At 37.9% G+C, this 27,854-nt stretch overlaps 1 protein-coding gene across 4 annotated transcripts in view; it reads right to left on the bottom strand.

Moving 5' to 3' along the window:
• The window catches only part of LOC26514902 (proton-associated sugar transporter A), a 226,373-nt gene that overhangs the window by 146,308 nt on the left and 52,211 nt on the right, over positions 1 to 27,854 (bottom strand). For 3 of the 4 annotated variants that reach the window (XM_014910194.3, XM_032453847.2, XM_032453848.2), the window contains exon 2: positions 26,002 to 26,264. The exons of the other annotated variant lie outside the window; for it this stretch is intronic. In XM_014910194.3, coding sequence (XP_014765680.1) covers positions 26,002 to 26,264 — 263 coding nt within the window. The remainder of the gene's footprint in view (positions 1 to 26,001; positions 26,265 to 27,854) is intronic. 4 annotated transcript variants of the gene reach the window in all.

Below are 27,854 nucleotides of genomic sequence, written 5' to 3'. Positions count from 1 at the left end.
TTTAATATTTGTTAAACAAAAGTACAGTTTAGAAATATCGGTACCAACCGTTCTAAACACCCCAATAGCAGTTGACACTGCACCTGACCCAGAATCAACAGAAGCAAATGAATCAGAGTCAGAAGAGCTTCCCAAAGTAAACCTCAAAATAGAGGATGAAGATTTGAATAATCTTACTATTCCAGCGGTATACACTGATCTGGACAATTCAACAGATTCAGATACCTCCAGTGTAATAGAAAACAAAATAATTAGCTTTGTCACAATGGCACAATCAAATATTGATTTTATTAATACAGCATCCAAGCTTATACCAGTTTTTTATGGTAAGTCTGAAAATTTAACAAGTTTCATTGATGCTTTTATATCTAAAAGGTGTCGCCAGAAATCTAATCGGAAATGAAACAACAATTACTGAAGTAATTTCTAAACTAAGAGGCAACGTCAAGGGCGAAACTGTAGAAGTATTATCAGCGAAGCTGATGAACCTACAGCAGCGCAATAAAACTGCTAACCAATATACACAAGAAATTGAGCAGATGACGAAAGCCTTAGAAGGTGCATATATAACGGATGGTTTACCTTTAGAGCTAGCCAGAAGTTATTCCACGCAGCACGCAGTCAAAGCAATGACTAAAAATTGCACAATCGATAAGGTAAAACTTATCATGCAAGCTGCCACCTTTAGTACTATAAACGATGCTGTTTCCAAATTTGTCAATAGTTGCACTGAAGCAACTGGACAGTCAAATACTGTTCTATATTTCAAGAATTATCCACAGCGCGGCTCAAATCGCGGACGTGGAAATTATAGAGGTAATTCTCGTGGTAATTACAATAACTACAACAACAATTACCAAAATAACAACAATAACTACAACAACCAAAATAACAGGGGAGGACGAGGTCAATATAGAGGAAACTATAGAGGCCGTGGAAACTCGTACCAAGGCCCCAATGGCAATAATCAAAGCAATGTCAGAATTACACAAAATACTAACCAAAGCACTTCGGGAAACTCCCAAAGCCCTTTAAATACTCAATAATAAAAGAAGTCTGAGTTCACACCATTAAGCTCAGCCAAAATATATTTGTTTCATTTTTCAATGTAGCTACTGGAAAAGAGCTCATCTTTTTAATAGATACAGGTGCAGACATTTCCATTTTAAAAGAAACTTCGGATAACTTCCAAAACATCCAAGATGATCACATCATAGACATAAAAGGCATAAGTCAAGAAATAACCAAATCCAAAGGTTTAGTTTCTTTGGAGATACAGACAACTAAATACATAATTCCATACGATTTTCATATCCTAAATTCACATTTCCCAATTCCATGCGATGGAATAATAGGCATCGACTTTATAAAAAAATTCAACTGTCAATTAGACTTCAAGCCATCTGAAGATTGGCTTATAATTAGACCCAATAATTTAAAATTTCCAATTAATGTACCAATGACTCATAGTTCTGGCAATAATTCAATACTTCTGCCAGCAAGATCCCAAGTTATTCGGAAAATTGAGCTTAACTCAAAAGAAGACAGTGTATTTATTCCAAATCAGGAAATTCAGCATGGCATTTATATTGCAAATACCATAGCAACATCTAATAATGCCTTCATAAGACTACTAAACACAACAAATACCGACCAAGTAGTCTACGACTACTACGATGTAGTCAACACAAATTCAGACAATAGGAAAAAATCCGTACTATCACAACTTTCAAAAAACTTCCCTCCACAGTTCAAGTCACAGCTTTCTAGCTTATGCACCCAGTATAGCGATATATTCGGATTGGAAACCGAATCAATAACCACAAATAATTTTTATAAACAGAAACTGAGATTAAAAGATGATGAACCCGTATATATAAAGAACTATCGAAGCCCACATAGTCAGGTGAACGAAATACAACATCAAGTAGGTAAATTAATCTCTGACGGGATTGTCGAACCGTCAGTATCTGAATACAATAGCCCATTGTTACTTGTTCCTAAGAAATCATCCCCCGGGTCAAATGTAAAGAAATGGCGATTAGTAATTGACTACCGCCAGATAAATAAAAAAAATACTATCTGATAAATTCTCATTATCTAGAATTGATGACATTTTAGATCAACTAGGTCGAGCAAAATACTTTTCATGTCTTGACTTAATGTCAGGATTCCATTAAATTGAACTAGAAAAAGGTTCTAGAGATATAACGTCTTTTTTAACGAGCAACGGCTCATATCGTTTCACGCGATTACCCTTCGGATTAAAAATAGCCCCTAATTCGTTTCAGAGAATGATGACTATTGCGTTCTCTGGTCTAGAACCTTTTCTAGCATTCCTTTATATGGATGACTTAATAGTAATTGGCTGTTCCGAAAAACATATGCTTAAGAACTTAACAGATGTTTTTGAGAAATGTAGGAAATACAACCTAAAGTTACATCCAGAAAAATGTTCATTTTTTATGCATGAAGTGACTTTTATAGGTCATAAATACACTGATAAAGGAATACTTCCAGATGACAAAAAATACGATGTCATTATGAACTACCCAGTTCCGCACGACGCGGACAGTGCTAGACGTTTCGTAGCATTTTGTAGCTATTATAGACGTTTTATAAAAAATTTCGACGACTATTCACGGCACATAACAAGATTATGTAAAAAGAATGTTCCTTTTAAATAGACGGATGAGTGTGAAAATGCATTTCAATACTTAAAAACAAAACTTATGGAACCTACCTTGCTACAATATCCAGATTTCACTAAAGAATTCTGTATAATAACAGATGCAAGTAAGCAAGCATGTGGAGCGGTTTTAACTCAAAACCATAATGGTCTCCAACTTCCCATTGCATACGCAGAGCATTTACAAAAGGTGAAAGTAACAAATGTACTACTGAGCAGGAATTAGCTGCAATTCATTGGGCGATATTACATTTCAGACCATATATATATGGAAAACATTTCTTAATAAAAACAGACCACAGACTTTTAATATACCTTTTCTCAATGATCAATCCCAGTTCCAAACTGACACGTATGAGGCTCGAAATAGAAGAATACGATTTTACAGTCGAATATTTAAAGGAAAAAGATAATTATGTAGCTGATGCTTTATCAAGGATAACCATCAAAGATCTACAAAGTATAACTAGAAATATATTGAAAGTCACTACCAGATATCAAAGTAGACAAAAATTCCGCGCGGAAAATATCTTTGAACATACTTCAATAGATAATTTTAAATTAATGGGCAATAAAATCTTGAAAACATTAAGAGTAGCGCTACTCAACCCGGTGACCCAAATAACAAATTTAAAAGAAAAAGAAGCAATTTTGTCTACATTTCATGATGATCCAATTCAAGGAGGTCAAACTGGCATATCAAAAACTTTGGCCAGAGTAAAAAGACACTATTAGTGGAAAGGCACGTCTAAAGATATAACTGAGTACGTAAGAAAATGTCAAAAATGCCAGAAAGCCAAAATAACTAAACACATAAAGACTCCTTTAACAATTACAGACACACCAATAAATGCTTTCGACAGAGTGATAGTGGACACCATTGGTCCACTGCCAAAATCAGAAAATGGCAATAAGTATGCAGTCACTTTAATATGTGATTTAACTAAGTATTTAGTTGCCATACCTGTACCAAATAGAAATGCTCATACTGTCGCTAAAGCAATATTTGAATCTTTTATCCTGAAGTACGGTCCAATGAAGACGTTCATTACGGACATGGGAACAGAATATAAGAATTCATTTATAGACGATTTGTGCAAATATTTAAAGATTGAAAATATTACGTCTACAGCACACCAGCACCCGACAGTTAGAACAATAGAAAGAAGTCATAGAACTTTCAATGAGTACATATGATCTTACATATCGGTTGATAAAACTGATTGGGACGTATGGCTTCAATATTTTGTCTTTTTTTCAACACGATCCCCTCTATGGCACATACTTATTGTCCATATGAGCTAGTATTCGGTAAAACAAGTAATTTACCGAAACATTTTAATAGCATAGATAGTATAGAAGCACTATATAATATAGATGACTATGCTAAGGAGAGTAAGTATAGATTAGAAGTAGCCTATAAAAGAGCTAGGGTTATGTTAGAAGCAAATAAGAAAAGAAATAAAATACTATCACTGTGGACGGAAGTCCACGAGGTGACGACCTGCATGCCTAGGCGTGCGCGAGGAAACTCTATATATAGCCGAAGAATTAAAAATTTTCTGTAGGTAACCGATCTAAATGAATTATATACCAATCGAAAGGTATTGTTTCAATTAGATAATTTTTGTCGAAACATATTCCAAAAGTTATTTGGCTTGGGAGAAATTAGGGTGAAAGTAAAAACATTTTTTATCACTAAAGTGGGGCTGGTGGACACATTTTAGTCCCCAGATAGAATATTTTTATATATTCGCATTCTAGAGCTAAATACGCGTCGATTGGTACCTCAATCGATCCGACATTTCATTCAGAAATTATTCGACTTCTAGTTGTCGGTTTGTCGGTTTGTCTGTTTGCACTATTTTTTTCTTAAAAATCCTGAAAAAAATTGGAAAATGTTTTTTACTGTCATATGAGCAACTATTGTTCTACAACTTTTTGAAATACCTTAAGCTTACGTCAAAAAATTAAAAAAACTTTGTTAATGAAAAAATTCATAACTTTATAATTAAGAACGATATTAAAAAGAGCTTTACACCGTTGAAATGGTTTTTTTAATATCAATTTCACTTTCTTTGAGACCAAACGTCTATATAGTAAAAAAAAAAAATACACTGAAAATAAACTTTTTTTTTACGAAAAAAAATTATTTTTCAAAATTTGCTCGACTGATGTTATTTATATTGCACGTGTAGTTAGCTTTTGAGATGACGCAACTTTTGATATATCGCTCATATCTGGCAAAATCCGTTAACTCAAGATATAGTCCTGTAAGTGCAGCTACCCATTTTGTGCAGCCTCCTGTGAAGCTTGCATTTACTTATACATGTGTGTGTATTTGATTGGCAACTTTGCTTTTTGGAGTCTGCATATATTTGGTCAATACCCTAAAAAATATGGAGTATATCTTTTCAGATTTTAGTTTATTTATTTACAAACAAAATCCAAATAAAAAAGGGCTTAAAAAGTAAAACATAAACATTCACTCAACAAGGACTCGAACCCAGGCCCTCCGTGTTAGGAACCACGACGCTCTCCAATCGGCCAACCTCGAACTTTGTTGCTTGATGGCAAATTTTGATGTGATTCTGCTTTGTGTATCAGTGTCTCATGTCTTAATGAGAAGACTTACCCATGCACAATTTTACGAGTAGAAAGCTTTATATGCATACGCCCCCACTGAGCATATAATGCATATAAATAAAACACTGCTTTACTTAAAATACAGCCACCACCGTTTTGAGACAAATCATGGATTAAAAGCTAAAAAAAAAGAAGGCAAACCAATTCCTCCAATACTTTTCATATATTTATTATTTTATATCGCACACCAAAAATAAATTGTTACATTCAAAAAGTGGTTTAACTAGAAAAACTGGAAAAACGTTTTTTTTTTTATTTTGCGCATTTATTTTAGATGTAATACATGTTTATTATATAATTGATCGTATATGCCATAGCTTTGTTTTTTTTTTTATAAGTAAGAAGGATGGGACTTTCTTTGGATCCCACTTTGGGAAAATTTTCCGATCTCACAAATTTTGATAAGGATCGGCCGACTATATTCTATAGCTGCCATATAACTGATCCATCGGAAATGCCAAAACATTGGTGTTTTTTAAGTTGGAGGGTTGGGACTTTCCACATATGTTATACTTGACCAAAATATATTATGTACAAAATTTCATAAGGATCGGCCGACTCATAGAACGATCGGAATTGGCATTACTTTACTGTTTTTTAAGTTAGAAAGATGGGACTTGGTACAAATTCCATTTTGGGCAAAATAATCTGATTGCAAATTTCATAGGGATCGGCCAACTATTTCCAATAGCCGCCATATAACTAAACGATTGAAAATGGCACAACTGCAAGGGTATATCAACTTCGGCTCCCCCCAAAGTTTGCTTTCCTTTCTTGTTTTTTATAATTATATAATTTATTATATAGTAAAACTCTCATAAGGATAGGCCTCACATCTGTTAATTTGTTAAAATAATTTGGTTTCCCACAACTACGAAACAATTTTGGATTTTGAATAAATTTTTTTTTAAATACATCAAATTTTTAATTGAAATTTTTAAACTAACCAAATTCCAAATCCTTTGTAAACTAAAAATATGTATAACTTCAGAACCACTGAAGCTATCGAAAACTTCTTTACGTCTTTGGAAAGGTTTTTAAATTCCACCTTTTTGAATGTCAAAATCTATGGAGTTAAAAAGCAAGGGTTCTGGTGTGTATCCTTACAATTAAAGTATTGCTAACTGTGTGAATCGCCTGTCCAGAGGATACTTCTATATATGTATATGAGTCAGAATTCGTGAAACCGATCACTAAAAATGAGTCGGTTTTGTTTTTCAAATTAAATGTGGTCAATGTGTAGCTCGTAAGCAGTAAAAGTAATTCCCAAAATATAATTTCCAAAAAAAATGTATTATGCTAGTTATTGACATAAACAATTTCTTGACATTTTTTTTTCGTTTCGCTATATCTCATAATCTATTCGCTCAAATGGAATGAAATTTTCACAGCTTTTTACTATTTTGTCGTAGTTTATAATGAAATTTTTGTCAAAGCGAATTCTTTTTTATTTTTTTATTTATAAATGTTTATTTAAACAAAGTTTTTGCAAAGTATCGTTCTGGAGCATCAAAAATTCTGAAAAAAATTATAAATATAGCGCTAGCACACTCTACTTCCAGGGCGGTCATGGAAGTAGAGTGTGCTAGCGCTCGCACTCAAAGACGCTACGCGTGCAGCGCTAAGTTCAAACTATCGTATCTTCTGAACAAAAAATCCGCACACTTTGAAATTTTTATATGTTAATAAATAAGACCTATAGAATATTTATAATTTTTTTCAGAATTTTTGATGCTCCAGAACGATATTTTGCAAAAACTTTGTTTAAATAAACATTTATAAATAAAACAAGAAAGGAAAGCTAACTTCGGGCGGAGCCGAAGTTGATATACCCTTGCAGTTCAGTCGCAGTCCGCTAGGTGGCGCAACGCATATTATATTATTAGATATATAGAAGATCGTATATAGTCGGCCGATCCTTATGAAATTTGGCAAATCAGATTATTTTGTCCAAAATAGAATCTGTCCCATCTTTCTAACTTAAAAAACACCAAAGTTATGCCAATTCCGATCGTTGTATGACGGCTATAGGATATAGTCGGCCGATCCTTATGAAATTTTGTACATAAGATATGTTGGTCAAATATAACATGTGTGGAAAGTCCCAACCCTCTATCTTAAAAAACAACGAAGTTATGGCATTTCCGATCAATCAGTTATATGGCAGCTATAGGATATAGTCGACCGATCCCGGCCGTTCCGACTTATGTACTACCTGCAAGGAAAATAAGGATGTGTGCAAAGCACACTCGTTTCAACTCGATAGCTCTAAAACTGAGAGACTAGTTTGCGTAGAAACCGACAGACAGACGGACAGACGGACCGACGGACAGACGGACATGCTCATATCAACTCAGGAGGTGATCCTGATCAAGAATATATATACTTTATAGGGTCGGAGATGTCTCCTTCACTGCGTTGCACACTTTTGACCAAAATTATAATACCCTCTGCAAGGGTATAAAAATAAAAAAGAATTCGCTTTGACAAAAATTTCATTATAAACTACGACAAAATAGTAAAAAGCTGTGAAAATTTCATTCCATTTGAGCGAATAGATTATGAGATATAGCGAAACGAAAAAAAAATGTCAAGAAATTGTTTATGTCAATAACTAGCATAATAAATTTTTTTTGGAAATTATATTTTGGGAATTACTTTTACTGCTTACGAGCTACACATTGACCACATTTAATTTGAAAAACAAAACCGACTCATTTTTAGTGATCGGTTTCACGAATTCTGACTCATATATATTCTACATATTATGTGTTCTATTTTAAATAATTTTAAATAAAATTGATTTCAGATATTTTGGGTTTCGTATGCAGGTTCGTCACCGGTACTTTACCTCATCAAGAGGTTTTTTTATATGATATGATCATAAAGTAAGGGATATAGATATATCAGTAGGTGACCAAGTTTTTTTAAAAAACGAGACAGGTCATAAGTTAGATCCTAAATATACAGGTCCGTGTATAGTAACGGAAATAGGAGATAGAGACAACATTATAATAACAAATAATAAACATAGGAAACAAACAGTTCATAAGGATAGATTAAAAATCTTTATTTCATAAATTGTACTTAGTATGGCCATACAAAGACACACATATATAAATAAATAAATAAACATATTTTTTTAATAATTTCATTTTCTTTAATTCTGATAAGATAATCGAAAACAAATAAAAAAAAAGAATATGTTTTAATTAGATATTTTTATTATAAAAATAACTTCATTATATTACGTTATTTTTCAAAAGGAGGGAGATGTAGCATGCACATATATTGAATACCCACTGTACCGAAAATACTTAAAGGGTGCGCACTGTAACACTTTGCAGTGTTTATATATTTCAAAGTCCCGGTCATAAATCCTAAGTGTCCGATATTTCGGTCCGATCGTTATGGCTTAGCCCACACACGGGAAATGCTTGCGTCGGCATAACTGCAACGAACGGATAGCATATGCATACCCCTCGCGCCTACACTTGAGAGCGCATAGCAATATACATAAGCATATAGATACATAGCCGTCTCTCTGCCGCTGCCTGCGCAGCTATGAGACTTAGCCTTAATTAGACTTAAAGAATATTGTAAAAACCAGAGACATTTCGATCGTTGGAGCCATTGCTGCTCCAACCAAATAAAATACAAATATACAAATCTAAACTAAGAAAATGGAATTACTTAAATTATCCAAATACAACGACAAGGATCAACGAGGAATATACATCATGGCGACCGTGACATGAGTCCTGGAGGACTTAGGAATCTGAAGATATTTGGCTAAAAGGAACCAAAGGATGGAAAAATACAAAAGGATTTAAAGGAAAATACATCATACGGGAAGAGCGTAATACAAGGAGGAGATACGAAAAAACACGTCTGAGTGAGTAGAGTGTGCACAATGGTACGTGGAGGTCTAAAAAAAAAATCAACAAAAGAATAGCCCGCATAAAGTGGCTGCTATTTGCTATTTGCTATAACGAGCTTGAATTTCTAAGAGATTCCCTCCAAAACAGAGTACCACAGAGCACAACTCACTCGGAAAATCAAATAAAAGTGATAAACCAAAAACTAATATCGAAACAAAATATTTCCAAGCCTCTGCCGAAACGACAACAGGCCGACCGACTGCCCCGGACCTCTCAACTCTGCAGCATGCAATTGCACATGCGTAAAGCCGAAGACTAGTACGAAGACCAACCCAGAACAGTAGCAGCAAATAGCAAGCGTGGGAGGCACGACCGCCACCTGCGCCCTCGAGGGAGCGTCAGCGTAGCCAAACCGGCGACGACCAGCTGACGTGGAAGGAAGGAAGAAGTAAACCAAGCCTGGGAGCAACATTTTTTTTTCCATGCACTGCGCTGCAAATTTTTGATTGCACTGCGATGCATATTTTTTTTTATATCCATAATATAATATTTTGTAAAATTGAGCGGAACCTTTTCTGCTCGATTAGACGTGTAGCCTGTAAAGCTACGCAAAAAACTAGGTAGGAAGCTTGTTAACTTAAATGCGCAGTAATGCGATAAGTAAATTGTCAACAGAAGATCTTTATAATTTTAATGAAACACAAATAAAAGTATATGCAAAACCCACCAAAATGACGTTGGACATAAAAACAGTGGATTCCACTGCCAATGTCATCAACAAGGTAGAATCTACCAACGTTGATCTATATTGGGTATATGTACTTTAAATAATCATTGTCGTTATTATGAGCGCCGCTGTTTTTTATAAGATTTACAAGCTGCATAATAATTGTCTGAAAAAAAGGTATATGAGCCGGGGAAATGACCTGGATAAAATATAAGCAGCAAAATAATTAAAAATAAGAAAAATATATATATAGCACAAACAACAGATTACACATAAATGTTAACACCTAAAAATCTAAGAAAATGAAATTAAAAAAAAAAAATAAAATAAAAAAAATAAATATAAAATATTTCAATATATTCCTCTCACAAAGTACGGCCAAACTAAAGGCATGGAATGGAACAAATTGTACACAGAATTATCAAACATTAAAATTAATTTTGACAGATCATATAAGTCACTAACCCAGAATAGGCCTATCCAAAAGAACAAGGTTAGGAAGCATGTTGAAATATTAGTAGAGTGCTTTAATGAAGCACGAATGCTCATACATAATAACAGGGAAAGGTTAAATCAAGATCATTGGTCACAGGTATCGAAACTTTTGATTCGACTACGATCTAATTTTATATTTGTTAAACAAAAGTACAGTTTAGAAATATCGGTACCAACCGTTCTAAACACCCCAATAGCAGTTGACACTGCACCTGACCCAGAATCAACAGAAGCGAATGAGTCAGAAGAGCTTCCCAAGGTAAACCTCAAAATAGAGGATGAAGATTTGAATAATCTTACTGTTCGTCCGTACAGCGTTATGCGGCAACTACGTCAAACTTGAAATCACGGGAGTAACGGTAGGTCCCGGAGTCGTAGTCAAAGACCGTAAATAGTCTCGACTAAATTTATCTGGATTCTGCAAGGGACTGCTCGGGTTGGCCAGACGCTTGCTGCGATCAGGCTGGAGTTGACGTGCTTGAAGTACTGGGGTCGTTTTCCTCAAGTACCGGTGGCATGGGGGTTCGGCTGATTCCTTATCGGCCGGTCCTACTGGCGGTCCGTTTCACGGGAGCAACACTCGAAGTAGGTTAGATAGCGCGGGGTCTGTTGGTGGTCCGTTTCACAGGAGCAACACTCGAGCTAGACTGGTATGCCGCGGGGTCTCCTCGCGGTCCGTTTCACGGGAGCAACACTTGAAGTAGTTAGGTAACACGGGGTCTACTGGCGGTCCGTTTCACGGGAGCAACACGCGAAGTAATGAGGTGACGCGGGGTCTACTTATGGTCCGTTTCACGGGAGCAACACTAGAAGTAGACTGGTATGCCGCGGATTCTTCTTGTGAATCGTTTTACACAGGATCACTCGAAGTAGGTTGATTTTAAGTGCCGTGGTTCAGACACTGAGTAACGAGATGATTGACTGATTGATGATTTCGGAACTGTCTTTATTTCAGAAGAATAACTCTTATATAAGATGCTAAATTATACATCATTACATTTAAGAAAGGTCAAAGTTCTGGACTTGCTAAACTTAGGTTAATGCCAGGGTCACCCACCTCTGAGTCTGCTGACTCAGATTGTTTGTTCACGTACTGCTTTACACACGCATTTCGGCTTCGCTGGCTGCTTTCGGTTTGCCTCGGTCAGTCGGTCATTCTTCCCGCTGACCACGCTGATTCTGCTTCCGGAGCCATCGACTAGTGCCGAGGTAGTAGGTTGGATATAGTTTTATGCTTATTACTAATTATTTATAGGTGAGAAATTCGGTTAGTGGGTTTGTATATTGCGACATGCTGATGCATATTGATTGGATCAAATTACTAAGTGTGCATATAGGGTAGTAGGTCTTGGCACTAGGTGCCAACATTCTCCCCCCCCCCATTGAGGGACTCAATCCAATGCGGCTGGGCGTTGTTGTTGGATCGTCTCAGTGAACCGATGTGTACCCTTGCGCTAGAAAATATTGTGGATCTTAAAACTAATTACTCAAAATCTAATGTTAATACCAAAAAAAATTGTAAATCATGTGGATGAGATCTCTACCAACGATAATTCTATCCGACCTGTTGTCTCCTTCGCCTTGTTGCGCGCCCTCGTAACCATTCTCCTTGGGCATCCCATGAAGTACTACACCTTTTTTCTGGTTGGTCAGCGCGCATACAGGACTCTTGGTCCTGTCTTGACCTTGCTTCTTGCTCCCTTTCGGAGATGCATGTGACCCATGCCAGATAGGAGGTGACTTCTACTTCTTGACTTTCCTTGGTTACTGGCCCTTGCACTCTGTGCCCTTCAGTTGTGAGTTGACAACCTTGGGCTTGTGGTTTGGGGTCCGTCTGCGGCTCTTCTTGTTGATCTTGTCGTGGCTCGTTATCTTCTTGTTGATCCGCAATGAGTGGGGAACTATGTACTCTTCCGGATTTTACTATTTGCTCCTTGCCGATGCATGCAATCAAACCTGGTCGTGGCTCGTTAGCTTCCGGTGTCCAAGCCGTCGTATTACCGACGACTTGTTCTGCCTTGATATTAGGAGCTGATTCCGGTCGCACTGGCCCCATCACAATCCATCCAAGCGCGGTATTTTTTAGTAGTGGTTGTCCTTCTCCCAAATATGTCTGTTGTGGCCTCATAAGCTGGGAGATGATTTCTGCGCCCAACAACAGATCAATATTCTGGGGCTGCGTAAATTCAGGATCGGCTAAGCGCAACTGAGGTGAGATATTTCTTGACGCTTGAATAGGGTGGGATGGTTGATTGGGCATTATTTCCGGTAGTACAACGACGTTGATTTGATCTTCGAAGTCAGTGGTTAATGATGATAGGGTCACCACAGCGTTTTTTCGTAATCTTGTTGTTGTTCCTCCCAGTGCAGCGATGTTCAGGGTTGATGGCTCCAATTGTAGTCCAAGTGTATCAGCCATCCTTCTGGTGATTATGTTAATCTGTGATCCAGAATCTAGGAGTGTGCGGCATTGCTGATGGGTTCCGGCTGGGCCATGTATTGCCACTTGGGCGGTTGGTAACAGAACGGTGGGCTTATCTGTTAGCAGGGCTGTGGCTGAACACACCAATTGTGAGGAACTGGATCGAAGTGGAGCAGCCGACGTATTTTTCTGCATTGTTAGTTTACTGGTTGCCTGACGCTCAAGGTTTTCTAACGTCTGCTTCAGAGATTGTCGATTGGTTGGATCGGTGACGGCTAGTTCTAGAGCTGACAGCGTGTATGGATCCAATCTTTCCTCAATCATGTGTATCAAGATTGGGTCCCAGTTGTCTGTTGACACTTTGAGTGCGTCGAGAGTGGCGACCGTTCGGAGCACGGTATCATGTAAGCTGCGCAGCTGGTCCGCTGATCCATTTGTTCTTGGGTGTCCGAAAAGCTCTTGAATCGCGGATTTAATTAGCAGCCGTTCATTGTGGTATCGATTCTTTAGTCGTTGCCATGCATCCTGGTAACTGGTCTGTCCGCCAATCGACGTTGCGATTAGGTTTTGTGCTTCACCTGTTACATGATTCTCCAAATGACGGAATTTTACTGCATCGCTGTAGTCTTGATCGTGGATGCATTCCGTAAAAATTTCGTAGAATCGTAGCCAATGCCGGTAGTCTCCGTCAAACCTTGGAATTTCTACTGGTGGTATTACAAACGGAGGTGCAATCGCGGGTTTTTAAGTATTTTTAAGTATAAGTATTCTGCTCGTACCACCTGAAATCTGTCATCGGTGTGTCCATCATTTTTTATGGCTGGTTCCAGGTCGATGAGATCATGGTATCCCGTGACGATTTCCTTCCATAGCTCCTTCATGTGTTGTCTGACGTGTGTGGACACTTCCCGTCCTTCGGTGCGGTTGCACAGAAAGTCTTCCATATCGTCAAGTCGTCCTTCATGTCTTCGTTTTAATGATGTTACGTGAGGGTCTTCTCCCTCGGTTCCTTGTGCTTGTGCCTTTGGCTCAAGATTTTCTCCTGTTTTTCTGGGCCTTTGTGACGAACCTGACCCTGATGGGATTCCATCGGAAAATATGGCTTCATATTTCTTCACCATTTTCCGGGTTTAGCGCCAGCTCACGGAGCTTGGCATCGTTCCTTTTAAATTGGGTCCATGAGTGAGTGAGCTGTTTTAGTCTCTCCTCGAAGTATCCGTCCTTGAGCCTTCGCTCTGCGGAGTCCTTAGTGAAATTTTTTATTAGCCTTTGGATGGCTATGTTGTTTTCAATTTGCTCATCAATGAGCATCTGGGTTACAGGGTCTGATTCTGATGTAATGGTTGCGGTGTAAGTTTTTTGAGATGAACTGCCGTATGGCTTGTGTTTAGGGTGTGATCCTTTAGTAAAGGACCACGTCGGGGTCACCAAATGTTCGTCCGTACAGCGTTATGCGGCAACTACGTCAAACTTGAACTCACGGGAGTAACGGTAGGTCCCGGAGTCGTAGTCAAAGACCGTAAATAGTCTCGACTAAATTTATCTGGATTCTGCAAGGGACTGCTCGGGTTGGCCAGACGCTTGCTGCGATCAGGCTGGAGTTGATGTGCTTGAAGTACTGGGGTGGTTTTCCTCAAATACCGGTGGCATGGGGGTTCGGCTGATTCCTTATCGGCCGGTCCTACTGGCGGTCCGTTTCACGGGAGCAACACGCGAAGTAATGAGGTGACGCGGGGTCTACTTGTGGTCCGTTTCACGGGAGCAACACTAGAAGTAGACTGGTATGCCGCGGATTCTTCTTGTGAACCGTTTTACACAGGATCACTCGAAGTAGGTTGATTTTAAGAGCCGTGGTTCAGACACTGAGTAACGAGATGATTGACTCTGCTTTGGGAACTGTCTTTATTTCAGAAGAATAACTCTTATATAAGATGCTAAATTATACATCATTACATTTGAGAAAGGTCAAAGTTCTGGACTTGCTAAACTTAGGTTAATGCCAGGGTCACCCACCTCTGAGTCTGCTGACTCAGATTGTTTGTTCACGTACTGCTTCACACACGCATTTCGGCTTCGCTGGCTGCTTTCGGTTTGCCTCGGTCAGTCGGTCATTCTTCCCGCTGATCACGCTGATTCTGCTTCCGGAGCCATCGACTTGTGCCGAGGTAGTAGGTTGGATATAGTTTTATGCTTATTACTAATTATTTATAGGTGAGAAATTCGGTTAGTGGGTTTGTATATTGCGACATGCTGATGCATATTGATTGGATCAAATTACTAAGTGTGCATATAGGGTAGTAGGTCTTGGCACTAGGTGCCAACACTTACTATTCCAGCAGTATACACTGATCTGGACAATTCAACAGATTCAGATACCTCCAGTGTAATAGAAAACAAAATAATTAACTTTGGCACAATGGCACAATCAAATATTGATTTTATTAATACAGCATCCAAGCTTATACCAGTTTTTTATGGTAAGGCTGAAAATTTAACAAGTTTCATTGATGTTTTACAAATAATAGAATCAATAAAAGGCGAGCACGAAGAATTAGCTGTCTCCATAATAAAAACAAATCTAAAAGGTGTCGCCAGAAATCTAATCGGTAATGAAACAACAATTACTGAAGTGATTTCTAAACTAAGAGGCAACGTCAAGGGCGAAACTGTAGAAGTATTATCAGCGAAGCTGATGAACCTACAGCAGCGCAATAAAACTGCTAACCAATATACACAAGAAATTGAGCAGATGACGAAAGCCTTAGAAGGTGCATATATAACGGATGGTTTACCTTTAGAGCTAGCCAGAAGTTATTCCACGCAGCATGCAGTCAAAGCAATGACTAAAAATTGCACAATCGATAAGGTAAAACTTATCATGCAAGCTGCCACCTTTAGTACTATAAACGATGCTGTTTCCAAATTTGTCAATAGTTGCACTGAAGCAACTGGACAGTCAAATACTGTTCTATATTTCAAGAATTATCCACAGCGCGGCTCAAATCGCGGACGTGGAAATTATAGAGGTAATTCTCGTGGTAATTACAATAACTACAACAACAATTACCAAAATAACAACAATAACTACAACAACCAAAATAACAGGGGAGGACGAGGTCAATATAGAGGAAACTATAGAGGCCGTGGAAACTCGTACCAAGGCCCCAATGGCAATAACACAGGCCGACAATTTCCAACTTTTTTTTTCCTCCACGCATAATTTTACCTGCTCCATAACCTTTAGGCTCCCCTGAACCAAAGTCCAGAACAAACATAGGTTCTATCACCCACCGTTTCTGCGGTACACCGAAGAGAAGAAATTGATCAAATTTTACCATATATTGAATTATGTAGGCCGTGTAATGGCGATGACCTTCATAGATTCCAGTACATATCATTTTTGAAATGTATGTGTACCAACTAAAATTCAAAAATGGTATCTAGCAGTTACCATATCTTTGGAATACTCACCCAAAGTTGAAATCTCAGATTTTCTACGTTAATTTTTGGTCTTCTATGATTTTTCCCCAAACATTTTTCTATGGAAGATTTTTATTTTCTTATTGAAGTCAGTAGATCATACCATGTTTTAATTTTGGATTTAAGGGATAACTCGAAATAATTTTATTGAATTTATTATAGGTGGTTCAACAATATTTTCTTCATTTAAATTGGAGTTTTTAATCTCATATTTTCAAAAAGTCATGGCTATCTAAAACTGTTTCTACATTCAAAACGTATCTATTGCAGGTTCAGCTTGTTTAGTAAAGCTTTACAGAAGTTGTAGATAGCCATGACTTTTTGAAAATATGAGATTAAAAACTCCAATTTAAATGAAGAAAATATTGTTGAACCACCTATAATAAATTCAATAAAATTATTTCGAGTTATCCCTTAAATCCAAAATTAAAACATGGTATGATCTACTGACTTCAATAAGAAAATAAAAATCTTCCATAGAAAAATGTTTGGGGAAAAATCATAGAAGACCAAAAATTAACGTAGAAAATCTGAGATTTCAACTTTGGATGAGTATTCCAAAGATATGGTAACTGCTAGATACCATTTTTGAATTTTAGTTGGTACACATACATTTCAAAAATGATATGTACTGGAAACTATGATGGTCATCGCCATTACACGGCCTACATAATTCAATATATGGTAAAATTTGATCAATTTCTTCTCTTAGGTGTACCGCGGAAACTGTGGGTTATAGAACCTATGTTTGTTCTGGACTTTGGTTCAGGGGAGCCTAAAGGTTATGGAGCAAGTGAAATTATGCGTGGAGATTTTTTGCTGTTGGCCTGTGTAATCAAAGCAATGTCAGAATTACACAAAATACTAACCAAAGCACTTCGGGAAACTCCCAAAGCCCTTTAAATACTCAATAATAAAAGAAGTCTGAGTTCACACCATTAAGCTCAGCCAAAATATATTTGTTTCATTTTTCAATGTAGCTACTGGAAAAGAGCTCATCTTTTTAATAGATACAGGTGCAGACATTTCCATTTTAAAAGAAACTTCGGATAACTTCCAAAACATCCAAGATGATCACATCATAGACATAAAAGGCATAAGTCAAGAAATAACCAAATCCAAAGGTTTAGTTTCTTTGGAGATACAGACAACTAAATACATAATTCCATACGATTTTCATATCCTAAATTCACATTTCCCAATTCCATGCGATGGAATAATAGGCATCGACTTTATAAAAAAATTCAACTGTCAATTAGACTTCAAGCCATCTGAAGATTGGCTTATAATTAGACCCAATAATTTAAAATTTCCAATTAATGTACCAATGACTCATAGTTCTGGCAATAATTCAATACTTCTGCCAGCAAGATCCCAAGTTATTCGGAAAATTGAGCGTAACTCAAAAGAAGACAGTGTATTTATTCCAAATCAGGAAATTCAGCATGGCATTTATATTGCAAATACCATAGCAACATCTAATAATGCCTTCATAAGACTACTAAACACAACAAATACCGACCAAGTAGTCTACGACTACTACGATGTAGTCAACACAAATTCAGACAATAGGAAAAAATCCGTACTATCACAACTTTCAAAAAACTTCCCTCCACAGTTCAAGTCACAGCTTTCTAGCTTATGCACCCAGTATAGCGATATATTCGGATTGGAAACCGAATCAATAACCACAAATAATTTTTATAAACAGAAACTGAGATTAAAAGATGATGAACCCGTATATATAAAGAACTATCGAAGCCCACATAGTCAGGTGAACGAAATACAACATCAAGTAGGTAAATTAATCTCTGACGGGATTGTCGAACCGTCAGTATCTGAATACAATAGCCCATTGTTACTTGTTCCTAAGAAATCATCCCCCGGGTCAAATGTAAAGAAATGGCGATTAGTAATTGACTACCGCCAGATAAATAAAAAAAATACTATCTGATAAATTCCCATTATCTAGAATTGATGACATTTTAGATCAACTAGGTCGAGCAAAATACTTTTCATGTCTTGACTTAATGTCAGGATTCCATTAAATTGAACTAGAAAAAGGTTCTAGAGATATAACGTCTTTTTCAACGAGCAACGGCTCATATCGTTTCACGCGATTACCCTTCGGATTAAAAATAGCCCCTAATTCGTTTCAGAGAATGATGACTATTGCGTTCTCTGGTCTAGAACCTTTTAAAGCATTCCTTTATATGGATGACTTAATAGTAATTGGCTGTTCCGAAAAACATATGCTTAAGAACTTAACAGATGTTTTTGAGAAATGTAGGAAATACAACCTAAAGTTACATCCAGAAAAATGTTCATTTTTTATGCATAAATACACTGATAAAGGAATACTTCCAGATGACAAAAAATACGATGTCATTATGAACTACCCAGTTCCGCACGACGCGGACAGTGCTAGACGTTTCGTAGCATTTTGTAGCTATTATAGACGTTTTATAAAAAATTTCGACGACTATTCACGGCACATAACAAGATTATGTAAAAAGAATGTTCCTTTTAAATAGACGGATGAGTGTGAAAATGCATTTCAATACTTAAAAACAAAACTTATGGAACCTACCTTGCTACAATATCCAGATTTCACTAAAGAATTCTGTATAATAACAGATGCAAGTAAGCAAGCATGTGGAGCGGTTTTAACTCAAAACCATAATGGTCTCCAACTTCCCATTGCGTACGCATCAAGAGCATTTACAAAAGGTGAAAGTAACAAATGTACTACTGAGCAGGAATTATCTGCAATTCATTGGGCGATATTACATTTCAGACCATATATATATGGAAAACATTTCTTAATAAAAACAGACCACAGACTTTTAATATACCTTTTCTCAATGATCAATCCCAGTTCCAAACTGACACGTATGAGGCTCGAACTAGAAGAATACGATTTTACAGTCGAATATTTAAAGGAAAAAGATAATTATGTAGCTGATGCTTTATCAAGGATAACCATCAAAGATCTACAAAGTATAACTAGAAATATATTGAAAGTCACTACCAGATATCAAAGTAGACAAAAATTCCGCGCGGAAAATATCTTTGAACATACTTCAATAGATAATTTTAAATTAATGGGCAATAAAATCTTGAAAACATTAAGAGTAGCGCTACTCAACCCGGTGACCCAAATAACAAATTTAAAAGAAAAAGAAGCAATTTTGTCTACATTTCATGATGATCTAATTCAAGGAGGTCAAACTGGCATATCAAAAACTTTGGCCAAAGTAAAAAGACACTATTAGTGGAAAGGCATGTCTAAAGATATAACTGAGTACGTAAAAAAATGTCAAAAATGCCAGAAAGCCAAAATAACTAAACACATAAAGACTCCTTTAACAATTACAGACACACCAATAAATGCTTTCGACAGAGTGATAGTGGATACCATTGGTCCACTGCCAAAATCAGAAAATGGCAATGAGTATGCAGTCACATTAAAATGTGATTTAACTAAGTATTTAGTTGCCATACCTGTACCAAATAAAAATGCTAATACTGTCGCTAAAGCAATATTTGAACCAAGTTTTATCAAAAAACGAGACAGGTCATAAGTTAGATCCTAAATATAAAGGTCCGTATATAGTAACGGAAATAGGAGATAGAGATAACATTATAATAACAAATAATAAACATAGGAAACAAACAGTTTATAAGGATAGATTAAAAATCTTTATTTCATAAATTGTACTTAGTATGGCCATACAAAGACACACATATATAAATAAATAAATAAACATATTTTTTAATAATTTCATTTTCTTTAATTCTGATAAGATAATCGAAAACAAATAAAAAAAAAGAGAATGTATTAATTAGAAATTTTTATTAAAAAATAACTTCATTATATTACGTTATTTTTCAAAAGTAGGGAGATGTAGTATGCACATTAGGGCGGTTCGATTTGTAGGGGGTGAAAAAAATCGCTTAGGCACATATGATTTTTGGATTCTTGGGATCAAAATAAGAAACTTTGATCAAGAGACCATACCTCTAAAATGAATTCTGATGTCCCTCGTTTTAACGTGAAGGAAAAATCCTGTTTTGACCCATTTAGAGTGCCCCAATCGAGTCCAAATGTATGAACGACCCCCCCTAACTTTGGAGGGTCGACCCACCCATGCTTGTGGTACTCCCCTAGGATCCCACAGGAGGGATTCTCCCTTACAAAAATATCACAAAATCACTGCACCTAAAAGTATGCTATGAAAATGTAACTCAAAACCTGTTGCTCCGCCCACCGCCTCTCCTCCTTTTCGTCCCTTGGTGGCCCCAGGGGGGTACCACAGGGGGGTATGGGTGGGTCGACCCTCCAAAGTTAGTGGGGGTCGTTCATCCATTTGGACTCGATTGGGGCACTCTAAATGGGTCAAAACAAGATTTTTCCTTCACGTTAAAACGAGGGACATCAGAATTCATTTTAGAGGTATGGTCTCTTGATCAAAGTTTCTTATTTTGATCCCTAGAATCCAAAAATCATATGTGCCTAAGCGATTTTTCAATCGACCCACCCTAATGCACATATATTGAATACCCACTGTACCGAAAATACTTAAAGGGTACGCACTGTAACACTTTGTTGCAGTGTTTACATATTTCAAAGTCCCGGTCATAAATCCTAAGTGGCCGAAATATAATCCGATCATTATGGCTTAGCCCACACACGGGAAATGCTAGCGTCGGCATAACTGCAACGATAGCATATGCATACCCCTCGCGCCTACACTTGAGAGCGCATAGCAATATACATAAGCATATAGATACATAGCCGTCTCTCTGCCGCTGCCTGCGAGCAGCGCAGCTATGAGACTTAGCCTTAATTAGACTTAAAGAATATTGTAAAAATCAGAGACATTTCGATCGTTGGAGCGGCACCATTGCTGCTCCAACCAAATAAAATACAAATATACAAATCTAAACTAAGAAAATGGAATTCCTTAAATTACCCAAATACAACGACAAGGATCAACGAGGAATATAAATCAGTAAAGCTAGATGATGTTAAGCTTTCTCTGAAATACAAATCCTCTTCAGCCTAATGCAGACTTCAGTTCGATCTAAATATTTTTTATTGTTTTGCCAATGTTTTATATGCAGACTTATGTCTTTCTATCCAACACAATCTTTCTCATCCTTCTTGCCGCATCCTTCTTGGTATTTTATTTTAAGTTTAAAGGTTGGTTAAATTTAAAAGGACACAGGATAAATATAAATATAAATATAATACTCTTTGGGGACATATTCAATGGACATATGCAGGCCCTCATGAGTCCCTCATGAATTTACGTCGGCCGAAATTCAAGGGTGCCTCCTCATCCAGATCATCTTCCAAAAGCTGGACCCTGCCACAAAGACCAAAGATGACAGCCTGCTCACTTGGGAATCTATGGCTCGGTTCCTGGAACCGTATCTTGGAGACGGTGGATTTGGCCTTAGCTCCGCATTTGTCAGCGAATCAGGCCATTTAACAACCGATCCTGCATGCTCCTGAATGCTCCGCCTGCTTCATGTGCCCTGTGCGGCATCCTGGCACATACTGTGCCTTCTTGACTAAGGTTCCTCGCCTTGTCAGTTGAGGAACGATACGATGATGACCGACGTCTTGCCCTCTCAAGCCTCAAGTCTGAGCACTTAGCTCGCGCATGCTCGCAGATGTAACTTGCAATCACCAACATCATGCGCTATTTCATCTTTGCGAGCAATTATCTAGCGCCACTTCCGTTCCCGCTTCCGGTTTAGATCCGGTCAATGAAGCTGTGGTTGCGACCTCTCAGGCTCCTCCTGCTAATAAGTCTCCCAGGGTCGGTGCGCTGAAGTAGTGTCCTTGCCCAGCGTCAACATTCTCGTCCGTGGCAGATCAGGAGCTTTTTTTTCTTGTCGAGCGCTACTTGACTCCGGCTCACAACTTCATCCTTCATCGTTCCAAATGCTCTGTAGCAGTGACTAGCCTTGGAGACGCTGAATTCACTACGGATGGAGCATCGGTTAACGTTTGACTGAAGTCACACCTATCGACGTATTCTGTGTAAATTAAGGCAGTTGTGGCGTCTCACATCATAGAGCGTCAAGCAGGCCTAAACATAGATGTGTCCAACTGGAAGGTTCCCGCCAATGTGGTTCTAGCTGATCCGAACTTTCACAGAGCTCAGCATGTGGATCTGCTGATTGGAGCAAACCTATTTTTTGATCTGCTCTCAGTCGGGCAAATCCAGCTAGGAGACGGTCTGCCTCTGGTGGAGACGACACGTTTTGGATGGGTACTTTCTGGAGGATGTGGCACCTCAGAAAAACCTCATTTGACAGCCTCATGTAAGATGATGACTCCGCAAACCCTTTTCACGATCGCCTCGATTATCTTCTCCATTAATTCTGGGAAATGGATGCCTGCACTGCGCCTATCGTCCAGGCTACGGCTCTAGTGTTGTCCCCCAGGTCTTTTATGTGGACGACCTCATATCTGGTGCCCCAACGAAGACTGAAGTGATTGAGATAATAGCTTAGACATCGAGCCTGTTGAATAAGGGTCAGTTTTAATTAAGGAAATAGTGCTTAAACATCCCAGTGGCTTTGGAAGGCGTTCCCGAAGGTGATAGAGAGTCATACTTAAAAATTGACGATGGCAGTCCGTTCACAAAGACTCTTGGATTAGCATGGGATCCTTCTGCTGACCTACTGCTGTATTCCTTTGAAACTCCTCAGCCCACCGCCAAACCAACCAGGGGATCTATACTAACTTCCGTCGTTCGGTGTTATGGCCCGATGGGCTTAGTAGGTCCTGTAGTCACCTAGTGCAAAGATCCTATTGCAGAAGCTGTGCCGAGAAAATTTGCCATGGGATGAAAGCCTTCCTCAATCCCTTCTCTCCGAATGGTTACAATTCCGTTCCAGTTTTGACCAAACTCAGCGAATTAAGTTTCCTCGTTTAGTCATTCCCTGCCAAGAAAGGGTGGAGGTCCACTGATTCTGCGACGCTAGCTTGGATGCGTATGGACCTTGCGTATATGTATTGTCAGGGTCTGATTGTCGGCTGTTATGCTCAAAGAGTCGAGTGGCACCCATTAAAACTCAGACAATACCGAAGATAAAACTCTCTGGAGCTGAGTTACTAGCAAGACTGATGGCTGAAGTTGCTGATCTTGGAACATATAAAGGTATAAATATACTATTGTTGGTTTGACTCCTCGGTTGCCCTATCCTGAAATAAAGATGAACCTGCTCGATTTAACGTGTTTATTTCTAATCGCGCCTGTTCCGTACAGGAGCCTACCAAGGCAATGAAATGGCGTTATATTCCTACTGCTTTTATCCCAGCCGATCAACTGTCAAGAGGTTCCCTTCCCACTGAGCTATTAAACTCCCAGCTTAGGTCCAAAGACCCTCCATTTTTTTCGCTTTTTTCGCGCAAAGCCTCGTCTACTGGAGCATGTCTTGACTGATCTTCCGACCGAGAGAGTTGAAGGATTCCAAAGTTTTAATGTCACAGGTGAGGGTTTTTGCGGGCCGTTTTTCTACAAGGCAGAGACTCGGAATAAGGGCCCTATCAAATGTTATGGGAGCGTATTTATCTGCTTCAGTACGAAGGCAATCCTTTTGCATTTAGTCAAGGACCTTTCCACAGCTTCGTTTCTGAGCGCGCTCCAACGGTTTATTTGTACGCGACGTAAACCAAGACAGATATGGTCGGATAATGCCACCAATTTTGTTGGTGCCAAGAATCAGCTTATGGAGTTGAAGCGAAGATTTCACAGCCAGGATCACCAGGCTTCTCTGCACGATTTTTGCCTGTCGGAGTCTATCGAGTAGCGGTTTATTCCTCTACGCTCTCCCCATTTTGGCGGTCTACTTAGATGCGCTAACTCCGGCTCCTTTTCGAAATGGCGGGCCGCCTTCAACGTTCATCGAACCAGACCTTACTGTCCTAAACTTCAATCGTCTGGATGGGTGGCAGAGAGTCTCCTTCTGGCAGCAAGTGTTCTGGGCGCGTTGGAAAGAGGAGTATCTCACTCTGTTGCTGCAGCGTTTCAAATGGAGCACCCCTGGCCCTGTAATTTCTGTTGGTGACATAGTCCTTGTGAAGGATGAGAATCTACCCCCAATGAGGTGGCCTCTGGCCAGGAAACTAGGTGTGACGGAATGAACCTTGTAGCCATACTTAAGAAAGCGGTTGGAACGACTAAGCGTGCGGTGTCTGTTGAAGATCCAACCTTCAACGGGGGGAGTATGTTGAGCCAAGCAGACAAAGGCGAAGCTATGTAAAATAATTTGTGAATATAAATATAAATATAAATATAAATATAAATATAAATATAAATATAAATATAAATATAAATATAAATATAAATATAAATATAAATATAAATATAAATATAAATATAAATATAAATATAAATATAAATATAAATATAAATATAAATATAAATATAAATATAAATATAAATATAAATATAAATATAAATATAAATATAAATATAAATCTTCCATAGAAAAATGTTTGGGGAAAAATCATAGAAGACCACAAATTAATGTAGAAAATCTGAGATTTCAACTTTGGATGAGTATTCCAAAGATATGGTAACTGCTAGATACCATTTTTATACCCTTGCAGAGGGTATTATAATTTTGGTCAAAAGTGTGCAACGCAGTGAAGGAGACATCTCCGACCCTATAAAGTATATATATTCTTGATCAGGATCACCTCCTGAGTCGATATGAGCATGTCCGTCTGTCCGTCTGTCCGTCTGTCCGTTTCTACGCAAACTAGTCTCTCAGTTTTAAAGCTATCGAGTTGAAACTTTGCACACACCCTTCTTTCCTTTGCAGGCAGTATATAAGTCGGAACGGCCGGGATCGGTCGACTATATCCTATAGCTGCCATATAACTGATTGATCGGAAATGCCATAACTTCGTTGTTTTTTAAGATAGAGGGTTGAGACTTTCCACACATGTTATATTTGACCAACGTATCTTATGTTCAAAATTTCATAAGGATCAGCCGACTATATCCTATAGCTGTCATACAACGATCGGAATTGGCATAACTTTGGTGTTTTTTAAGTTAGAAAGATGGGACTTGGTACAGATTCTAGTTTGGACAAAATAATCTGATTTGCCAAATTTCATAAGAATCGGCCGACTATATACGATCTTCTATATATCTAATAATATAAGATGCGTGGCGCCACCTAGCGGACTGCGACTGAACTGCAAGGGTATATAAACTTCGGCTCCGCCCGAAGTTAGCTTTCCTTTCTTGTTTAATTTAAGTTGGTACACATACATTTCAAAAGTGATATGTACTAGAAACAATGATGGTCATCGCCATTACACGGCCTACATAATTCAATATATGGTAAAATTTGATGAATTTCTTCTCTTAGGTGTACCGCGGAAACTGTGGGTGATTGAACCCATGTTTGTTCTGGACTTTGGTTCAGGGGAGCCTAAAGGTTATGGAGCAGGTGAAATTATGCGTGGAGATATTTTTCTGTTGGCCTGTGTTATTGACTGAATTATCTATGCTGAAATTATCATATTTTTTTACTGAGATAGAAAAATTATACCTGAACATAATTGATTTCATAATAGGAAAAATAAAATTACTGTCGAAATAAAATTTGTTTTTATAGTTACCAATAACTATTCCTATTGACAATAGAAGAATAAACGGCCTTCGACGACCCATGTTCAATTTACATCGATCAGATAGCGATCCCAATATAGGGCATACAAAGAATCCTACTAACGGAGATAATGCCCAAACCAGAGTCATCTGTTGATGCCTAACTCCGATTTTAAGAAGAGTTGGAGACACAAAAGCAGTCTCCGCTGCATACGAAAATTCAATTCCCATCACAGCAGCTGAAACTCGAATCAATTCAGCTCTCGACTTTTTTCTGAAATCAAAATCAATAAGTGAAGTTATTACTATTTTGTTCGGATTTTAATTTCATAACATTTCACAATTGTTTATATAAATTAAAAAAAGAAATGGCGGCGATAATCGGCTTATCAATTATAATACGTTACTTTTTATTTTAACTGCCAGCAAATTTTCTAGTTACATATTTCTTAGCTTTAAAAAAAGTAAAAGAATGGAGTAATTAAGGGAGAATTTCCGAAAGGAAAGCTAACTTTGTGCGTGGCTGAAGTTAATGTTCTCTTGCAGGTAGGTGCCAGCTTATATTATAATATATACTTCGAACCAGAAATATTTTGCAAATGTCGGGTATAGTTCGCCTGCACCATTCCGTCATTATTAATATGATTTATTTTCAAGCTTCCATCTTAGAAAACCCCAATGTTATTGGCGGGAAGATGTGGCTCCCACGTTTATTTAGCGGACACCAATTTACTTTCTTTTCTAGTCTTTATTAATGTCAAAACTTCGTGTTTAGCCACTCGTGCTACTAAAAGCAATGGTGGTCAACGTTATTATACGGTCTACATAATTCAATTCTTTTAAAATTTTACAAAACGGATTATTTGGCCAAACGAAAGATAGGCCAATGTAGGAAGCGTCAACTATCTATCCTCAAATAAATCCAAGGTAATTTGCGATCTTTCAGTCCAATTTTTTTTTTGTTCAGATCGTTGTTCCGATCACTATAAAACTTCATTCGGATAAAAAGACTTTCTAGAAATACCATAACTATGGCAATCACATTAATCCAAGAGATTCGATGAGAGAATATTTGGCGTAGAAACAGACAAATGGACATGAAAAATATATAGAAACATCAAGAATATATGTATTTTATAGGGTCTGGGGCAAGCCGGGTGACAAATGTTTGTTTTCATGGTGGGATCAGTTACTAGTTCTGAAACATCAGCTACAGGGGGCTCGAACGGTTGATAGGCCTCTTGGGTGACCTTTAATGGGGTTTGAACCTTTAGGTTTACCTTTACCTTTAAGGTACAGCTCTTGGGGTGCCCAGTGATATGAGCGGCTACATAGTTGTCGGCTGAGCATAGTGAAAATTCTTCGTCACAAGCACATCCCTAACAGCGGATTTCTTACGCTTTGCACACTAGCGTAGCTATCATAGATGCTCTAGAGAATAGAACAGATGAAGACTACTAAACTACGAATCAAGCGCACAGTTCATTGATTTTGCAAAAAAAAAAAACGCTAATCAACTCTTGATTATTGAAAATCTACTCTTAGTCTATCTCATACACATCGTCATCGTCATGCACTATGACCACTGATATACGAGCTTTTTTCAGTCGATTCGGAAATATTTCTACGCCCATAGAGGTCACGCCATATGGGTTTCTACCCAAGTACCAAGTATGGGAGGCACGGAATTAGAGGTGCTCCAAAAGGTTCGAATAGCTAAGATAAAAAGACTAGCTTCACCATATAAACCTGACCATCAGGCAACCATTTCATACGCTGCGTTTAAGTCATCAAGCTGATTTGGATAAGCGTCGACATCTTGTGAGGTAAACGGTCTTTTTGTTCTCCAAAAGGCAAAGGGAAC

The sequence above is a fragment of the Drosophila ananassae genome, chromosome 2R, assembly GCF_017639315.1.
Source record: "Drosophila ananassae strain 14024-0371.13 chromosome 2R, ASM1763931v2, whole genome shotgun sequence".
NCBI lineage: Eukaryota > Metazoa > Arthropoda > Insecta > Diptera > Drosophilidae > Drosophila > Drosophila ananassae.
Note: the sequence above shows the minus strand (reverse complement) of the source record. Positions and strands in the feature narration are given on the sequence as shown.